We start from the raw sequence: 15,212 nt of genomic DNA on the forward strand, positions 1-15,212 counted from the left end.
TCTATGCCTCTTCTTAAAACTGATATTGGTCTGTGTGTCGTTTCTGTCCTCTGCCTTTGGCCCAGTTTGAACAGCCAGGTGAAGAAATAGTCGTTATAATATTTATTTACTTAACAGACACTTAGCACTAATTTGTACCAGGCGCCGTTTTAAGTGCTCTCCAAATATTAGCACACCCTCCTAGGTGGGCATTGCTGTTCTCTTACCCATGGGGCAACTGAGGCACATTGGGCGTTAAGGTACCCCCGCCCAGGGTTGCTCAGCCAGCCTGTGGCAGAACTGAACTGAAATTGAACTCAGGAGCCTGGCTCTGGAGTCCAAACCTTTCACCACATCATTGTTGTGGCTGCAATAATAACAAGAGCTCGCTTTTCCCAGGGCCGCGTCCCCATTGGCTGTGTGTTCCCTCTTTGCAGATGAAGTGAGGCACTGAGGGGTCACCCAGAATGGCGAGCCAGGCGGACGGTCTCTCAGCATCCCCTGGTGCTCATGCATGCCACCGTTCTGCCTCTGGAGTTGGGAGTAAATCCCTCAGAATTAGTATTTTTAATTTATTAACATCTGCTCTTTCTCTGGTGAGGGGGCTACATGAAATTTTAAGGGAAGAAATCTAACATCCTTTTTGTGTGTGTGTGTGTGTGTGTGTGTGTGTGTGAATTAGTACTGGAACACATCCCAGCCATTGTCCCTCCCTTTCTCTCCATTTTCCCTGAGATGTTTGTGATAGTCTTCCTTCCAGTGCCCCCGGCTGGCCTGTGTCTCAGGCCACCTGCCCGGCTTGCCCTGCCTGGGTAAACCTGCAGCAATTAAACCACCGTGTTCCGGAATGATGCCTCCTCCTATTGGTGCTGTTCCAGTAGCCAGTGATCTAATCCCCAACCTTTTAACCTGCCTCCCTCCCACCCCACCCCTGCTTTTTAATTGGAATTGCTGGCTCCAGGCAGTGAGAATGAAAATAAATGAGCTGTGAATGAATTGAATCCACCCCTCCCCCTCTGCCCCCCATTGCAATTTAATAAGCGTGCTTACCTCCTCCTTTATCAGGATGGCAAACTCCCTCTCCAGCTGAGGTGGTCTTGGAATGAAAATGCAGCCATTAGCATAAACGTGCTTCTCCCAGTCAGGGCTGCTCCTAGCTGGACCTGTGTTTCTCCCACAGGGCCAGGGGAGGGATGCTTGGGAGGTTGTTACCCCTAGAGATTTTAAAGCAAGTTATCCCCTACGCTGCCACCCCTGGCTCCACAAGCTTGTGTGAAGCCATTTAAGCCACTGGGGCTGCCTGGAGTTTAGAGGTTTTGCTGTTCCGAAATTGGGGTAGGCCCGTGGTCGGCAAACTGAGGCTCTCAAGCCACATACTGCTCTTTGGCCTCTTGAGTGTGGTTCTTCCACAAAATACGACGTACGGGCACTCACGTACAATGACATTGAAACTTCGTGGCCCATGGGCAGAAGTCGGTTTTCGGCTCTCAAAAGAAATGTCAATCTTTGTACTGTAGATAGTTGGCTCTGTTGATGAATGAGTTTGCCGACCACTGGGTTAGGCTATTTTAAGAATTCCTCTTTTGGATGGTCCTGGTCACAGCCCCCGAGGTAGGTCTCAGAGGGGTGTCCCTGATCTTTCCACACTCTGTCTGCTTGGGCAGCTCTGGTTCCAGCTGGGCTCACCCTCCTGAACACCCCATGGGCCTCCCACCACCCACCTCTCTGTCAGGGGCCGCCGTGCTAGAGGTCAGACATTACAGGTGCTGCCCTGTGGTAAATACGGTCATTTAAGGAAGAGAACTTTCCTTTTCTCCCACCCCCACGTCACAGGAAATTCATTCCGTGAAAATTTGAAGAATAGCGAAGTTGTACCTATTTATGTTGCATAAACAACATTTATAACAGCAAAAGGAAATACCGTAAGATTGTTTCTCGTGTCCGTCAAGCAAATGTATCCACTTCATTGTCTCTATTTCCTTCCGGCCTTTGTCTAATTGTATAAATATTTTTGCCAGCGGTAATATTAGTGTAGATAGCATTTTTGTTATGGTCTTCCACCTAACATTTCATAAGACATGTTTCCATGTTCCTACATGCTTTTATGATTACTCTTTTAATGATTACCGTTATGATGATCATTACACTTTTATGCCCCAACGTTGACTATTTAAATGGTTTTCAATAGTTTGCTAAAAAAAAAAAAAAATGCTAAGTGTATGTATTTATGTCTGTGTTTTTATGCTGCTTTTGGTTTTATTACCATATGAAATTATTGAGTTAAAGAGCATGGATATTTTTATGGCTTTTGATACATTAAGTCATTTGCTTTACTAAAAGGGTAATATCCATTTACCCTGCTACCAGTAACATATAAACAGGCCTGTTTTGAATTATGGTGTTGATGGTAATAGGAGTCCCATCTCACTTTTCTAATTCAATGGGAACAAACTGATCCCTTGGTTTGCATTTCTCCTTCTTTGATTGCTGTGGCAATGAACCTTTCCCTGGAGTTTCGGGGGTTGCGCTGTACCCGATGCCACTGGGTTAGGCTATCTTAAGAATGCCGCTTTTGGCATTTGTTTAATTGTGTTGCCTCTCATGCAAATTGTCTGTACTCTGTGCATATTTACTGGAGGCTTGGCATTTTTCTTACAAATTGATACCTCTCCAGGGCTGCCCAAATTAATGCTTTAAGTTTAAGCGTAATAAAAAAAATTGTAAACATGCATTCGATATGTATTACATAAGCACATGTCCACTAAAAATAAGACTTCTTATAGTGCTTATTATGTGCCAGGAACAATTCTAAGCATTTTACCCAGCTCTGTGAAATATGTACTACTTTGATCCCATTTTACAGTTGGGAAACTGAGGTGAAAGAGATTAAGAGATTTGTCCAAACCCAACCTGGTAGGTAAGCCAGGATTCCTACGTCCGTGCAGTAACCCCACAACTCCATCTCTTATTAGTTAGGGGTGAGAGTCGGGAAAAGAAGGTGCGGGGAAGTACCAGCCTGGGGATTGCATCAGATACATGCACCTGGTCCCATAGCCTCCTGAGATGTTGGAGACAGTGTAGTGTGTAGCCTCTTGCTCCTCTGAACTAATGGCTCACTGTTTTAAAATGCATTGAGAAGTGAGCAAATATGAACAATAAACTTTTATGTAGCAAGATACACACCTTGTTGCTTTAGGAATTGTTACCAAGGATTTTTTGAAGGTGTGTTTGCATTTTTTCCAGCTGTATCCCAGCGAGGCTCCCTCTATCATTCATATCCAGTGATATTCATTTTGCCATTTCTCCTGCCAGTTTATGCTGTTTAAAACCATCCCCTGCTTGTGATTTGGTAGCTTTTATTTTGACCAAATGATTCTTAGACCAGAGAAACCTATTTTTATTTGTTGTAGGTGGATTTAATTTCAGGGTGTGTCCAACTTATAATACTGAATGAGTTTTCACATTTGGGGTACCAAAGTAGGATGAGAATTTAAATCATTTGCTCTGAAAAAATAGGAATCTATATATGTAAAAGCCTACTATGCAAATTGTCCCTGCAGAAGTTCAACCAGGAAACTGATTGCTCTCTATGACATGCACTGACCACCAGGGGGCAGCGCGGAATGAAAGAAGGTCCCAACCAGCAGTCAGAAGGCCCCAATTGGCCCTGATTGCTGGCCAGGCCTAGGATCCTCCCTGTGCATGAATTTCGAGCAACGAGCCTCTAGTAAATAAATAATTTGATCTATTGGATGAGAGAAGGACAGACAGGCAGGGTGCTTTTATTAATGGGACTTTATTGATTTAAAACTTTTAATATACAAACAGTTGAATTCTTCCCAAAAAAATAATATTGGAAAATCTATGAAGGACTATTTATTCCACTGCTCCCTCCCTACACCCACCATACGTGGACATTGCCAGGTTGGATCTGTCTTTATGTGGAAATGCGGGCTGATAAAATTGTAATCAAATGAACAAGCAAAAATCACATTGCACCCTGATTCAGTTTCCACAATGACTTTCAGTTGTAACCTGAATGAGTTGCAGTGAACTTGCATAGTTTGAGTTATTGCCTTTTGGTGTCTTTTCTGTAATCCATCTCGTCGTTGTCAGTGTGTGGTTTCAGTTCAGTGTGCAAAATCTGGGGAACTCTCTGAATCGGTGTTACCGTCAGTATGTTTTTAGGTAAAGTGTGGAACTGTGACGCCCCGTTGGATGGCTGTCCTTCCGTTAAGAGGAGAGGCCTGAGTGCCAAGAGGAACAAAGTAGGCATGCTCACTCAGATCACCTCGCACCAGCTACTGAACGTCAACCTGCTCACTGCCTGCCCTGAGCAATCCGAGCTCTGGCGACAGGAGTAATGAGGCTTGTTTTCCTGTTGAGTTTGTTTCGGGATTCTAAGAAATCAGCCAGCACAGAGAGTGGGCAAGGGAGCTTCATTCCTACCATTGGCTGTTTGCTGAGACAGCAGCCAGGTTTGGAAGGGAGGGTGATGGTGGTGATGGGGGATATACACCTTTTTTTTTTTTCTCAATGAGTTTTCCTGCGTTGGTTGTAGAACCTCCCAAAAGCAGTGATTAGGCAGCTCACTAGTGAGGCCAAGGCCACTGCGGACCTACTCGTTGCCCGTGGTCGGAGCAGACCTGTGCCGTGTTGACCAGTGGAGCAATGCCTGGATTGGGGCTCTGACTTGCGTCCTTGGCCCAGTGCAGTTGTGCACCAGCTCAAACCACTGCTCCATGCTGGGACATGGAAAAGACCCAGTAGCAATAACATAGCATAAGCAGTAACATAGCATAAAACAGCCCAGGTCAGATAAATGTCGCTGTTTTTAGTGTAAGTTCCTGGCAATGTCCATTTGACCTTTCTAGCCTTCCTCTTTTTGGGTTGCATCTGTCCCCTCTTACTGGGCCACAGACACACTAGGCTCATTCCTGCCTCGTTCCGCAAACAGCACCTGCTCCTTCCTTTTCACCTGGCTGTCGCCTGCTCCTGCTCACCCTCAGGTCTCGGTTTAGATGATCGATTCTTTAGGAAGTCTACCCAGATCTCCCACGTCCGAAGGATCCCATGTATCCTCATAGCACCTTGAACTTCCCCATCATAGCATGTAATATACTACCCTATTGTACTTCCTGGTTTGATTTTTGTTGTTGTTGTTTTGCCTGCATGTCTGCATTAGCATGTACATTTCTTGAGGCAAGAAATATACTCATGCTCTTCATAGTTGTATTCCAAAGATGGGGCAAAACTCCTGGCACCCAGTGCACATCTGTGGAGGAACACATTCACCCACACATGCATTCAGATGGTTGTTGGCTGGTGGGACCTGAGTGTGTGCTCCAGCGTGGTTTTGTTGGTTGTGGCAGGTTGTGCTGTGGGATAAGTGACTTTGCCGTCATGGTGAAACTCCGCAGAAGGCTGTGTGGTGTTTCTTCAGAGGCTGGTTGAGGAGGAAGCATGAGGGGGTCCTGGGACTGTGACTCATGCAGATGATGCTTTCAGGGGCACTGATCTCCTTCTTTTGCCTCCTCTAGCCCTGGAAGACGCAGCCCAGTGAGGAGTACGAAGCAGAAGGTAGGAGCTCAGTGTGTGTGGGGGAAGGGCGGGCTGCCATTCACGGACATTCTCCACACTCCCCTTCCTGCATCTCCCGGCCTTCTGACCACCGTTCCTGCTGGAGACCAGCGAAGAAGTAACCTTAAGAAGAGAAGCAAGAAAAATTCACCCCCAATTGATAGCTTATAGTTCTAAAATACTAACTTTTACCATCATGCAAGATAGGAGAACTGAAACGTAACATTTCACTATAGCTAATTACTCTCTTCTACATACTTTGAAATTAATCTGTGAGCCATCCTGAATTAAATAGCGACCTATCTCTTGACAGGTTTTAGATGCATTTAAGAAACATCACTTGAAACATGTATGGTTTTATTAAGCACAATGTCACCCCAATAGATTCAAATTAAAAAAAAAAAAAAAAAAAAAAAAAAAAAGAGCCATCAAAACAAGTTGATCTTCTGGCCAGCAGATGGCACTGTGGCTCAGCTGACAGAACCTCAGCCCGCTGCACAGACTACCCTGGCAAGCTATCTGTGTACTTAAGTGCAATTACAGCATGTTCTCCAGGTCTCCAGCCTGGAAACACACAGCAATAATGGGCTTAATCTCTTCGATAAATAACACTAAATGCTCTTCTCAACCCTCCAAGTTCTTCCGGGCACACAAAATTGTGCCAGTAATTATCTCATGTTTAAGTAATGACCTTAAAGACTAAGTGGGTAAGTCGAAAATGTAACTAGAAGCGAGAACTTTTAATAGAAAATAAACTTTGATATTTAAATAAGTCATTTTACCCACAAGCCTTTACATAGAACTTACCCTTAATACATAGATAATGAATAACTTGCAGCTTACAACCTTTTTTTTTTATTCTTTGGAGTTGGACCGTTTTTGCCAGCCCCAAAATATTGATAAGTGTAAAGGTTTTGGAACAAACTAATCTTGAGACATGATTATTTTCTTCTCAGTAAAACCCGTGCCAGACCAGACTTTCTAGTGCTTAGACTAGACAGAGAGTGGAGGTAGCGGGAGCCCTCGTGGAGGCGGGTGGGTAAAGCTCTGTGGAGTGTCTCTCACCCAGCCTTCTCTCCCGCTCTCACCAAAGCCTGAGGCTCTCCATGTGTCCGTTGTACTGAGTGAGGCAGGACTAGACCCTTGGCATGGCTGCATGAGAGCTACTTCTTCCACGGGTATGACTGCCAATGAACAAAATTTTTAAAAGCCTGATTGCCCTAGGTCAATAGTTGGCAAACTGCGGCTCGCGAGCTACCTGCAGCCCTTTGGCCCCATGAGTGTGGCTCTTCCACAAAATACCACGGCCTGGGTGAGTCTATTTTGAAGAAGTGGCGTTAGAAGAAGTTTAAGTTTAAAAAAAATGTGTCTCTCAAAAGAAATTTCAATCGTTGTACTGATGATAGTTGGCTCTGTTGACTAATGAGTTTGCTTACCACTGTCCTAGGTGCAGCCCGAGAACCAGTGGTTCCATTGCATTTGAACTTCAGAATTAAATCAAAATGGAATCAGCATTCATAGTCTTTTTTTTTTTTTAGTCATTTTTACTTTCAAAAGAACACTATTTTTTTTTTTTTTTTTTCTTTGAGATTGGTCTCTCTCTTTGTAATCCCTCTGGAGACAACACAACATATGCTTTTATTTCAGGCCAGCTAAGATTTTGGAACCCAGATGACTTGAATGCCTCGCAAAGTGGGCCTGCCCCTGCCCAGGACTGGATAGAGGAGAAGCTGCAGGAGGTTTGTGAAGATTTGGGGATTACCCGGGATGGTCACCTGAACCGGAAGAAGCTGGCCTCCCTCTGTGAGCAGTACGGTCTGCAGAATGTCGATGGAGAGGTGAGCCGTGCATCACATGTTTATTCATGAGGAGTCATCACCATAAAAGCTCAGCTGCCCACAGGCCTGGAACAGCCATGTTCTGGCTTCCTGCAGTATGTTCCAGAGACTTCCTTCTCTTTTTTTTCTGGGAAGTCAGCCACGAAGATCCTGTCCTTGAGGACCTGTGTTGTAGAAAAGAAAAACAGACAATAGATGACACCTACTGAGCCCATACTCAGTGCCCCTCGCTTTACCCCATACTATATATTATATCAGGTACTAGCTCAGTACAGCCATCGTGTCAGATGTATAGGGTGTCCCCCCAAAAATGTCTACATACTTGAATAGCCAGTAGCTCAATTTTGAAAATGAACTGTGTTTTTAAAAACGCTGCCTTTATAATTACTCAAAGTGTATGTATACATTTTGGAAACAGCCTGTCTTTGTAGACATGGCATTCATGGGTGTGACTGTGGGGAAGGTGTAGAGGAAGGATTAAGCAGGCAGATTGGAGTTGGGGAAATAAGTTGAAGGCCAGGCTGATGAGATTAGGTTTGGGGAGCGATCCCAATACCAGCCTGGGCGCTGTAGCAGACTAACATGTAGGAGAAACTGACGTGCTGAGGGTGGTCTGGGTGTCTTTCGGTGAGATTGTTGGAGTAAAGAGACCATCTGGTTGGAAGACCAGCTAGGAGCCATGATGCTATTCTACTCATGAAGAATGGAAAAGGGTCGGTTGGTGGTTTTGAAGAGACACAGGAGAGAGTTTGAAGGAGCCGCCCAAAACTCTTGTTTAGCAAAATTGTGAGCTTTGCATTTTCTGAGCTTTGCATTTTAAGAAGAGAACAGGCAGGACTGGGTAATCATTTTGAAACATAAGAATATAAATAATTCCAAGGTATGTCTTTCAAAGAGCTAAAAAAAATAAAGGGGGGGGGGGGATTGGAGGGACTAAGAGGTTAGGGCTCCGTTGTAGCTTGGGGAACCTTTGATTATAATAATATTTTGAAGCCTTGCTGTCTGTTTGCTCAGGAGTCAGTAGCATTTCCTAAACCAGAGAGAGACTTATCAAAGCTCCCAAGCAGCCTGGCTAGCGGAGTTCTTTTTCCCTTCTTCCTTGTGTATGTGACCATTATACGCCATTTGACTACCTTTTTAATGATTTATTTTTCAGCGGTGGCTGTTGAGTCATAAAATTAAATGCATCCTCCTAAGTTATAAACCAGCGCAGTATGTACAATCTCAGGTTGTTTTTGCCAAGAAATAGTTGCACAAGCATGGATTATTTATCCAAGAACAACTCTTGGAACCAACGGCAGCCACTTGCGGGCAGTTGATCTTTTGTGGTGGAATTTCCAGGACCCAGGGCGAGAAGCAGCCCGTCCCGTTATTTTCCTCTCATCGGAGGCCGAGGAGAGGACCGCTCACTGAGGATAGCTTTTCCTTACCACAGAAGACCTGGGCGTTCAGCATGATCTCATCAGCACACGATTTGAAATCCCAGAATTGTACAACCGAGAGCAATTTTAGGTTTAGTTACTCCTCACTTCATAGATGAAGAGTGAGATCACTGCCGCTCGCTGTTACCGCGAGGAGGGACAGAGGCAGGAGCGTGGACTCTGCCTTCCAGAAGCTAGGACACCTACCCACAGGGCACGGATGGCGCACGGTCGCCCTCGCTGCCAAACACGGCCCACAGGCTGTTTTATTTGGCCTGCGCAATGTTTAAAAGTTGAACGTTTTCGCTGCCCTTTTTTTAAATCAGGAAGTTTTTTTTAAAGGTTGGATTTGGCTCCGTTTGCTGGCAGCAGGAAGTGCCTCGGGCCTCTGGGCAGGGCATGCCCTCGGGGGTTCGGTTCACTGCTTTAAAGGGCACTACTTGCTAACGTCTCCGGACCATCCTGCCTCATACAGCACCTTCTGGTCTCCGTGGGTATTTGGGATTCGTGGTCCCTATTCTAGTGCATTATTTTGCACGTTGGGAAACCAGCCATCCAAAGATCTGTCTGATGTAGCCTGGGGAGTAAGACTGTCCTCAGGGGACTAAGTTTGGCTCCTGCACAGGCTGCAGGGGGTGCTCCAGTTGCTCAGTTGACTTGTATTCTTTTCAGCCCAGCCCCGCTCACCCACCCTCCTCTGAGTCCACATCCTCTGACTCACCATTTGCCCACTGCCCCATGCGCAGTAACTGGCAGGGCTCACTGTGAATGGATCAGGTGATGGGTGTTTAGGCAATCTGGAAGCTATACATGGATTTGGCCAGGGTCTCAGAGTTAAGCAGTGTGGGTCTAAGGTCAGAGCCACACTATGCTTGTTAACTCCAGTCACCTGCAGCTGGATTTTACTGTGACTTCCGGTTTGATGGCCCGGAGGGCCTCGTCCTCTAAGAAAGTGTACTTTTGGTTGGTAAGAAGGGGACTGAGAAGCTAAGGGGGTCTTAGCAAACATAGAATCTTGACCCAAATACCTTTGAGTTTCACCACAGAGTTCTCCATTTGGAGCTATTGCTTCTGCCAAAGATTTCCACTCCTAAGAATGGTTTTCTTGTTTTAGAGTCCTCTCCAGAGGAAGTGTATATAAATAGAAATAGAAACAGATGTTTCCTATTGGATAGGGATTGGGAGGGAAAAAGGCATTTGACATGAAAGAAATGCCTCAAGCAATTACAAGAAGAATAAAATCAACAATTCTGAGATGACAGGAATCCTAGTTATAGTCCAGGCTTAGGAAATGAATATTGTAAATTGAAGGACGTGTTACAAAGAGGCCTTTGTTAAAGTGGACCCAATTAATTGTGGGCTCTAATGCAATAAGACTAAATTTGATGTTTATTCTGTTTATTACTTAGCAACACGGGCATCACCAGGGAGCTTGTTAGAATTGCAGGATCTCGGGCCCGCCCCCACATTAACTATATCAGAGACCATATTTAACAAGATCCTCCCGCGACCTCTGCTTTATTCCCTGAAGGCATGTTCCCATAGAAAAGAGGAATCCAACTGCCAGGAGGAGAAAGAGGTCTTTACCCAGTTTTGTGTTTCAGTGATTCCTCTGCTTTATCCACCTTTCCTTTCCCCTGTTGAGCTGGGAAACAAATCATCTCCCCTGGCGAGCCTGTCAGAGAGATTGTAGTCCAGTGTCCTCTCCCCCCATTATATGATGAGGACCATGTGATTACTATCAGAGGTTGCACAATGGCCAGAAAAATTTCCTTCTCTTTACACCTCTTAGAATCCTTCTATTGCACACACACAAAATCTTTCTCCTCCAATCTTCACTTCTCCCATGCTAAAGCATGAAGACAAATAAAAACACACAGTCTCGTTCCAAATAACATTCTAAATCCCACACCAGGGGTTTCAGATCTAAGTCTTTAGGCCATTGCTATCTGCTCTAGACCAGATCCTAACATACCATTTTCAAAAATTAAATATACGTACAATATTATGTAGAGTAACCACTGTACAATGACTCAATGGTCAACTAACTTTTACTAATATGTCACTAGTAAGCTATATCTTTTAGGTAATTTTTTAATTTGTGAGAATGATGTGTAGTAACATTAAAGATTACCTGCTCACCTGGCTGCCATTGCTCAGTGGTTGAGCATCAACCTGTGAACCAGGAGGTCATGGTTTGATTCTGGGTCTGGCACATGCCCAGTTTGCAGGCTCAATCTCCAGTGGGGGTTTAGGGTGCAGGAGGCAGCCAATCAGTGATTCTCATCATTGATGTTTCTATCTCTCGCTCTCCCTTCCTCTCTGAAATTTAAAAAAGAAAAAGGGTACCTGCTTTAAAAGTGTGAGTAAAAGAAAAAAAGGTAATTGCTAACTTGTGTAAAGATTGTAAAGATATTGAAATGGACTTTTGCTTAGTTTGTGTGAGGTAGAAGGACATAATTACTAGAAAGGAAAGTAAATTTAGTGAAACTAGAATAAAGAGACATGTTATATTTCTGGAGTCCTGGGATCAACCTTGGTGCCAATTTCTGTTGGCCAGTAGTGTACTTTGGGCCTTGAGTATTTGGTTACCTTTTTCTAGGCGCTGGAGGAAGTCTTCCATAACCTTGATCCTGATAGCACAATGAGTGTAGAAGACTTTTTCTACGGCTTGTTCAAAAATGGGAAATCCCTTACACCGTCAGCATCTACTCCATATAGACAGTTGAAAAGGCACCTTTCCATGCAGGTAAGAAATAAATGGGACGTGATTTCTTTTTAACATACATTTTTATTGATTTCAGAGGGGAAGGGAGAGGGAGTGAGAGAATCATTGGTTGGCTGCCTCCTGCGCGTCCCCTATTGGAGATCGAGCCCGCGACCTGGGCGATGTGCCTTGACTGGGAGTCGAACCATGACCTCCTAGGTCAGGGGTCCTCAAACTTTTTAAAGTGGGGGCCAGATCACGGTCCCTCAGAGAGCTGGAGGGCCGGACTATATGAACTACTAATTCCTACTGTAACACCTCGGCTGCGCTCACTGCCCAAAAAACCTGGCGGGCCGGATCAGACTCCTCTGCGGGCCGCATGTGGCCCGCGGGCCATAGTTTAAAGACCCCTGTCCTAGGTCATAGGTCAACACTCAACCACAGAGCCACGCCAGCCTGGTGGAAGTGGATTCTTTATAAGTAGAAGTGAAACCCATGTGAATAATTTTTAATGACTTAACCAGTTGTTTGAAGAAAAATAGTAAGGAGAAGGAGTGAGGCAAAAGAAGAATAAGAAAGAATAAGCCAGCATGGGGGTAGGGGAGCAGTGGGAAGGTAATGAGGGGATGAGGACACATATGCAATACCTTAATCAATGAAGAAATTTTAAAAAAAGAAAGAAGGAATAAGCCCTTGAGGAGGGAAAATTAGGTTTGCAAAATGACCATAAATTACAGAGTGGGAAGACCACTAGTTGTGCCCCTTAATGTTAACTGAAGAAGAAACCTGTTGCTACGTAGAGACACATCTCATCTAGAGCAAGGAACTGCCAGAGTTCCTTGTGTTTTTTTTTGTTTTCTTTGTTTTGTTTTTTTGTGTTTTGTTTTTTTTAATATATTTTATTGATTTTTTTACAGAGAAGAAGGGAGAGAGATAGAGAGTTAGAAACATCAATGAGAGAGAAACATCGACCAGCTGCCTCTTGCACACCCCCTACTGGGGATGTGCCCGCAACCAACGTACATGCCCTTGACCGGAATCAAACCTGGGACCTTTCAGTCCGCAGAGCCAAACCAGTTTCGGCGAGTTCCTTGTTTTTGATAAGCTTTGCATTCTTGGCTCACTTGGGAAAAGGAGATCAAAGGGGCTGCATGGCACACCCTGCCCCTCATGTAAATTAGAGAAACACACTTTCTGCTCTTGTGGGCAGGACTGACCCGTTTCGGTCTTCACCAAAGTGCCTGAGCTTGCTCAAGTCGCTTTCTTCCTCCAGTCTTTTGATGAGAGTGGACGACGCACCACAGCCCCATTGGTGATGACGAGTACCACTGCCTTTCGGGTCTTCTCCTGCCTGGATGATGGGCTGGGCTACGCATCAGTGGACAGAATACTTGACACCTGGCAGGAAGAGGGCATTGAGAACAGCCAGGAGATCCTGAAGGTGTGGCAGCAAAAATGAGAGGAAAATGATACTGGGAAAGGGTTGAAAAATTCCAGGTGTTTTTTGAAACTGTGATTTGGTCATTTGATTTCTCCTTAATGATACTTCTATTCACAAGACCTCAAAAATAAGAGGTAACTTTTTCTACCCCCTTTCACCAGGAGTCTGTTGCTAACTACTTTCTATGTTTTTAACCCCTAAATTATTGATAAAAGAAATGCTCTTAACTAATCTCTGGTTGGTAAGGATTAGAATTATGCCATTGTGTTTATTTAAAGTGCCAGATAGCATTTTCTTTAAAAACATTTAAATAACCATGGTAAGGTTTCCTTAAAGAGAGCTAGTTATGTTCCGGACTAAAGATTGTTCCTTACCAGTCACTAAAGAAATGTAATTATCCATCTCCTAGACCAATGGTCAACAGAGCCAAATATCAACAGTACAACAATTGAAATTTGAGAGCCCTATTTTATAAACTTAAACCTCTTGTAACGCCACTTCTTCAAAATAGACTCGCCCAGGCCATGAGGTAGGGGTGGGAGGTGGGAAGGTAATGGGGGGAGAGGACACATATGTAAGGGACCAAAGAGCCGCATGTGGCTCGCAAACAGCGGTTTGCCTACCACGGTTCTAGACTATACATTTAGCTCTCTGGGCTTGTTAACCTTCACTGTCTGCCTCCAGAGGATAGAACTTATGATTCTCCTGAACTTGTTCTGACCTCCAGGCCTTGGATTTTAGCCTCAATGGAAACGTCAACTTGACAGAGTTGACACTGGCTCTGGAAAATGAACTTCTGGTCACCAAGAACAGCATCCACCAGGCGGCTCTGGCCAGCTTCAAAGCTGAGATCCGGCATTTGCTGTGAGTGGTTTCCTTCATTTCCTTTTCTACTTATCCAGCAAATGTCATTGGAGTGGCGGTGACATACATGTGTTTCCATATGCAGATGTGGCTACTCTGCTGTCATCTCTGCTGTAAAAATGAGGGAGAGCGTAGATGTGCTTGTGGGTTTTTGAAGGGAGCTATGGGGTGTCCACATTTTGAAAGGTGTTTGGCTGTCTTGGTTTTGTGTTTGTATTTTTTTTTAATATATTTTATTAATTTTTTACAGAGAGGAAGAGAGAGGGATAGAGAGTTAGAAATATCGATGAGAGAGAAACATCGATCAGCTGCCTCTTGCACACCCCCTACTGGGGATGTGCCTGCAACCAAGGTACATGCCCTTGACCAGAATCAAACCCGGGACTTTTCAGTCCACAGGCCGACGCTCTATCCTCTGAGCCAAACCAGTTTCGGCTTGTGTTCGTATTGAAGCAAGCCAGATGACAGCATGTTGGGGTCTACTTGTTACTTAGAAACAGTTTCCCTTGAACTCGGTGTATTTCTGATTCCAGGGAGCGTGTTGACCAAGTGGTCAGAGAAAAAGAGAAGCTACGGTTAGACCTGGACAAAGCCGAGAAGCTCAAGTCTCTGATGGCCTCGGAGGTGGACGATCATCATGCGGCCATAGAGCGACGGAATGAGTACAACCTCAGGTGCGCCTGGTAGGGCCAATCCCTCCTTACCTGGCACTGTGGCCCCTGGCGATGGGGCTCAGCCTGCCTGCCTGCCCGGCCACCCCTGGCTGGTGGGAATGAGGACTTGCTAAGCCTAAAGGAAAGCAGGAGACACTAGATACTTTCTCAAGTTGCCTGACTCTGCTTCGATTTTTGGTAGAGCCACAGTGGGATCTCTGAGGGTTGTGATGGCAGCTTGCTGGTCTTTCCTTCTCCCAGGAAACTGGATGAAGAGTACAAGGAACGCATAGCAGCCTTAAAGAACGAACTCCGAAAGGAGAGGGAGCAGATCATGCAGCAGGTGGGCAAGCAGCGCTTGGAACTGGAGCAGGAAATTGAAAAGGCAAAAACAGAAGAGAACTACATCCGGGACCGCCTTGCCCTCTCTTTAAAGGTAACCTTCCTGTTAGTTCTGAGGCCTGGGTCCTACGGGGGAAACCACAGCTGTGTGAGAGGGCCCGTCCGCCCAGGGCTCGGGCAGGTTTCCCATACGTTTACCCTGCGGGGCCGTGACCCAGGTGTAGCAGAGCCCCGCCCCGGGGTCTCCATTTCAGGGGTATCCAGGCTTCTGGTTTGTCAAGAGCTGGTTCTTGTTTTTCTCTCCCCCTGAAGCTTCTTCCTTGGGTCCTCAGGACTGTTTGGCCAGGTTGACGCCCTCTCCCTTCCCCGCCCTCCCCTCATTCCTTT

General features: G+C 45.3%; 1 protein-coding gene across 7 annotated transcripts in view; it reads left to right on the forward strand.

Moving 5' to 3' along the window:
• Positions 1–15,212, forward strand: part of NIN (ninein) — a 98,706-nt gene that overhangs the window by 40,411 nt on the left and 43,083 nt on the right. For all 7 annotated transcript variants that reach the window (XR_014795219.1, XM_084886407.1, XM_084886409.1 and 4 more), the window contains 7 exons: positions 5,520–5,559; positions 7,207–7,397; positions 11,421–11,567; positions 12,799–12,966; positions 13,694–13,830; positions 14,364–14,504; positions 14,745–14,919. Coding sequence is in view for 6 of the 7 variants with exons in the window: in XM_084886407.1 (XP_084742533.1) it covers positions 5,520–5,559; positions 7,207–7,397; positions 11,421–11,567; positions 12,799–12,966; positions 13,694–13,830; positions 14,364–14,504; positions 14,745–14,919 (999 nt within the window). In the remaining variant the exon portion in view is untranslated. The remainder of the gene's footprint in view (positions 1–5,519; positions 5,560–7,206; positions 7,398–11,420; positions 11,568–12,798; positions 12,967–13,693; positions 13,831–14,363; positions 14,505–14,744; positions 14,920–15,212) is intronic.

Source organism: Pipistrellus hanaki (assembly GCF_964339955.1).
Source record: "Pipistrellus hanaki genome assembly, chromosome: 1".
Classification (NCBI taxonomy): Eukaryota; Metazoa; Chordata; class Mammalia; order Chiroptera; family Vespertilionidae; genus Pipistrellus; species Pipistrellus hanaki.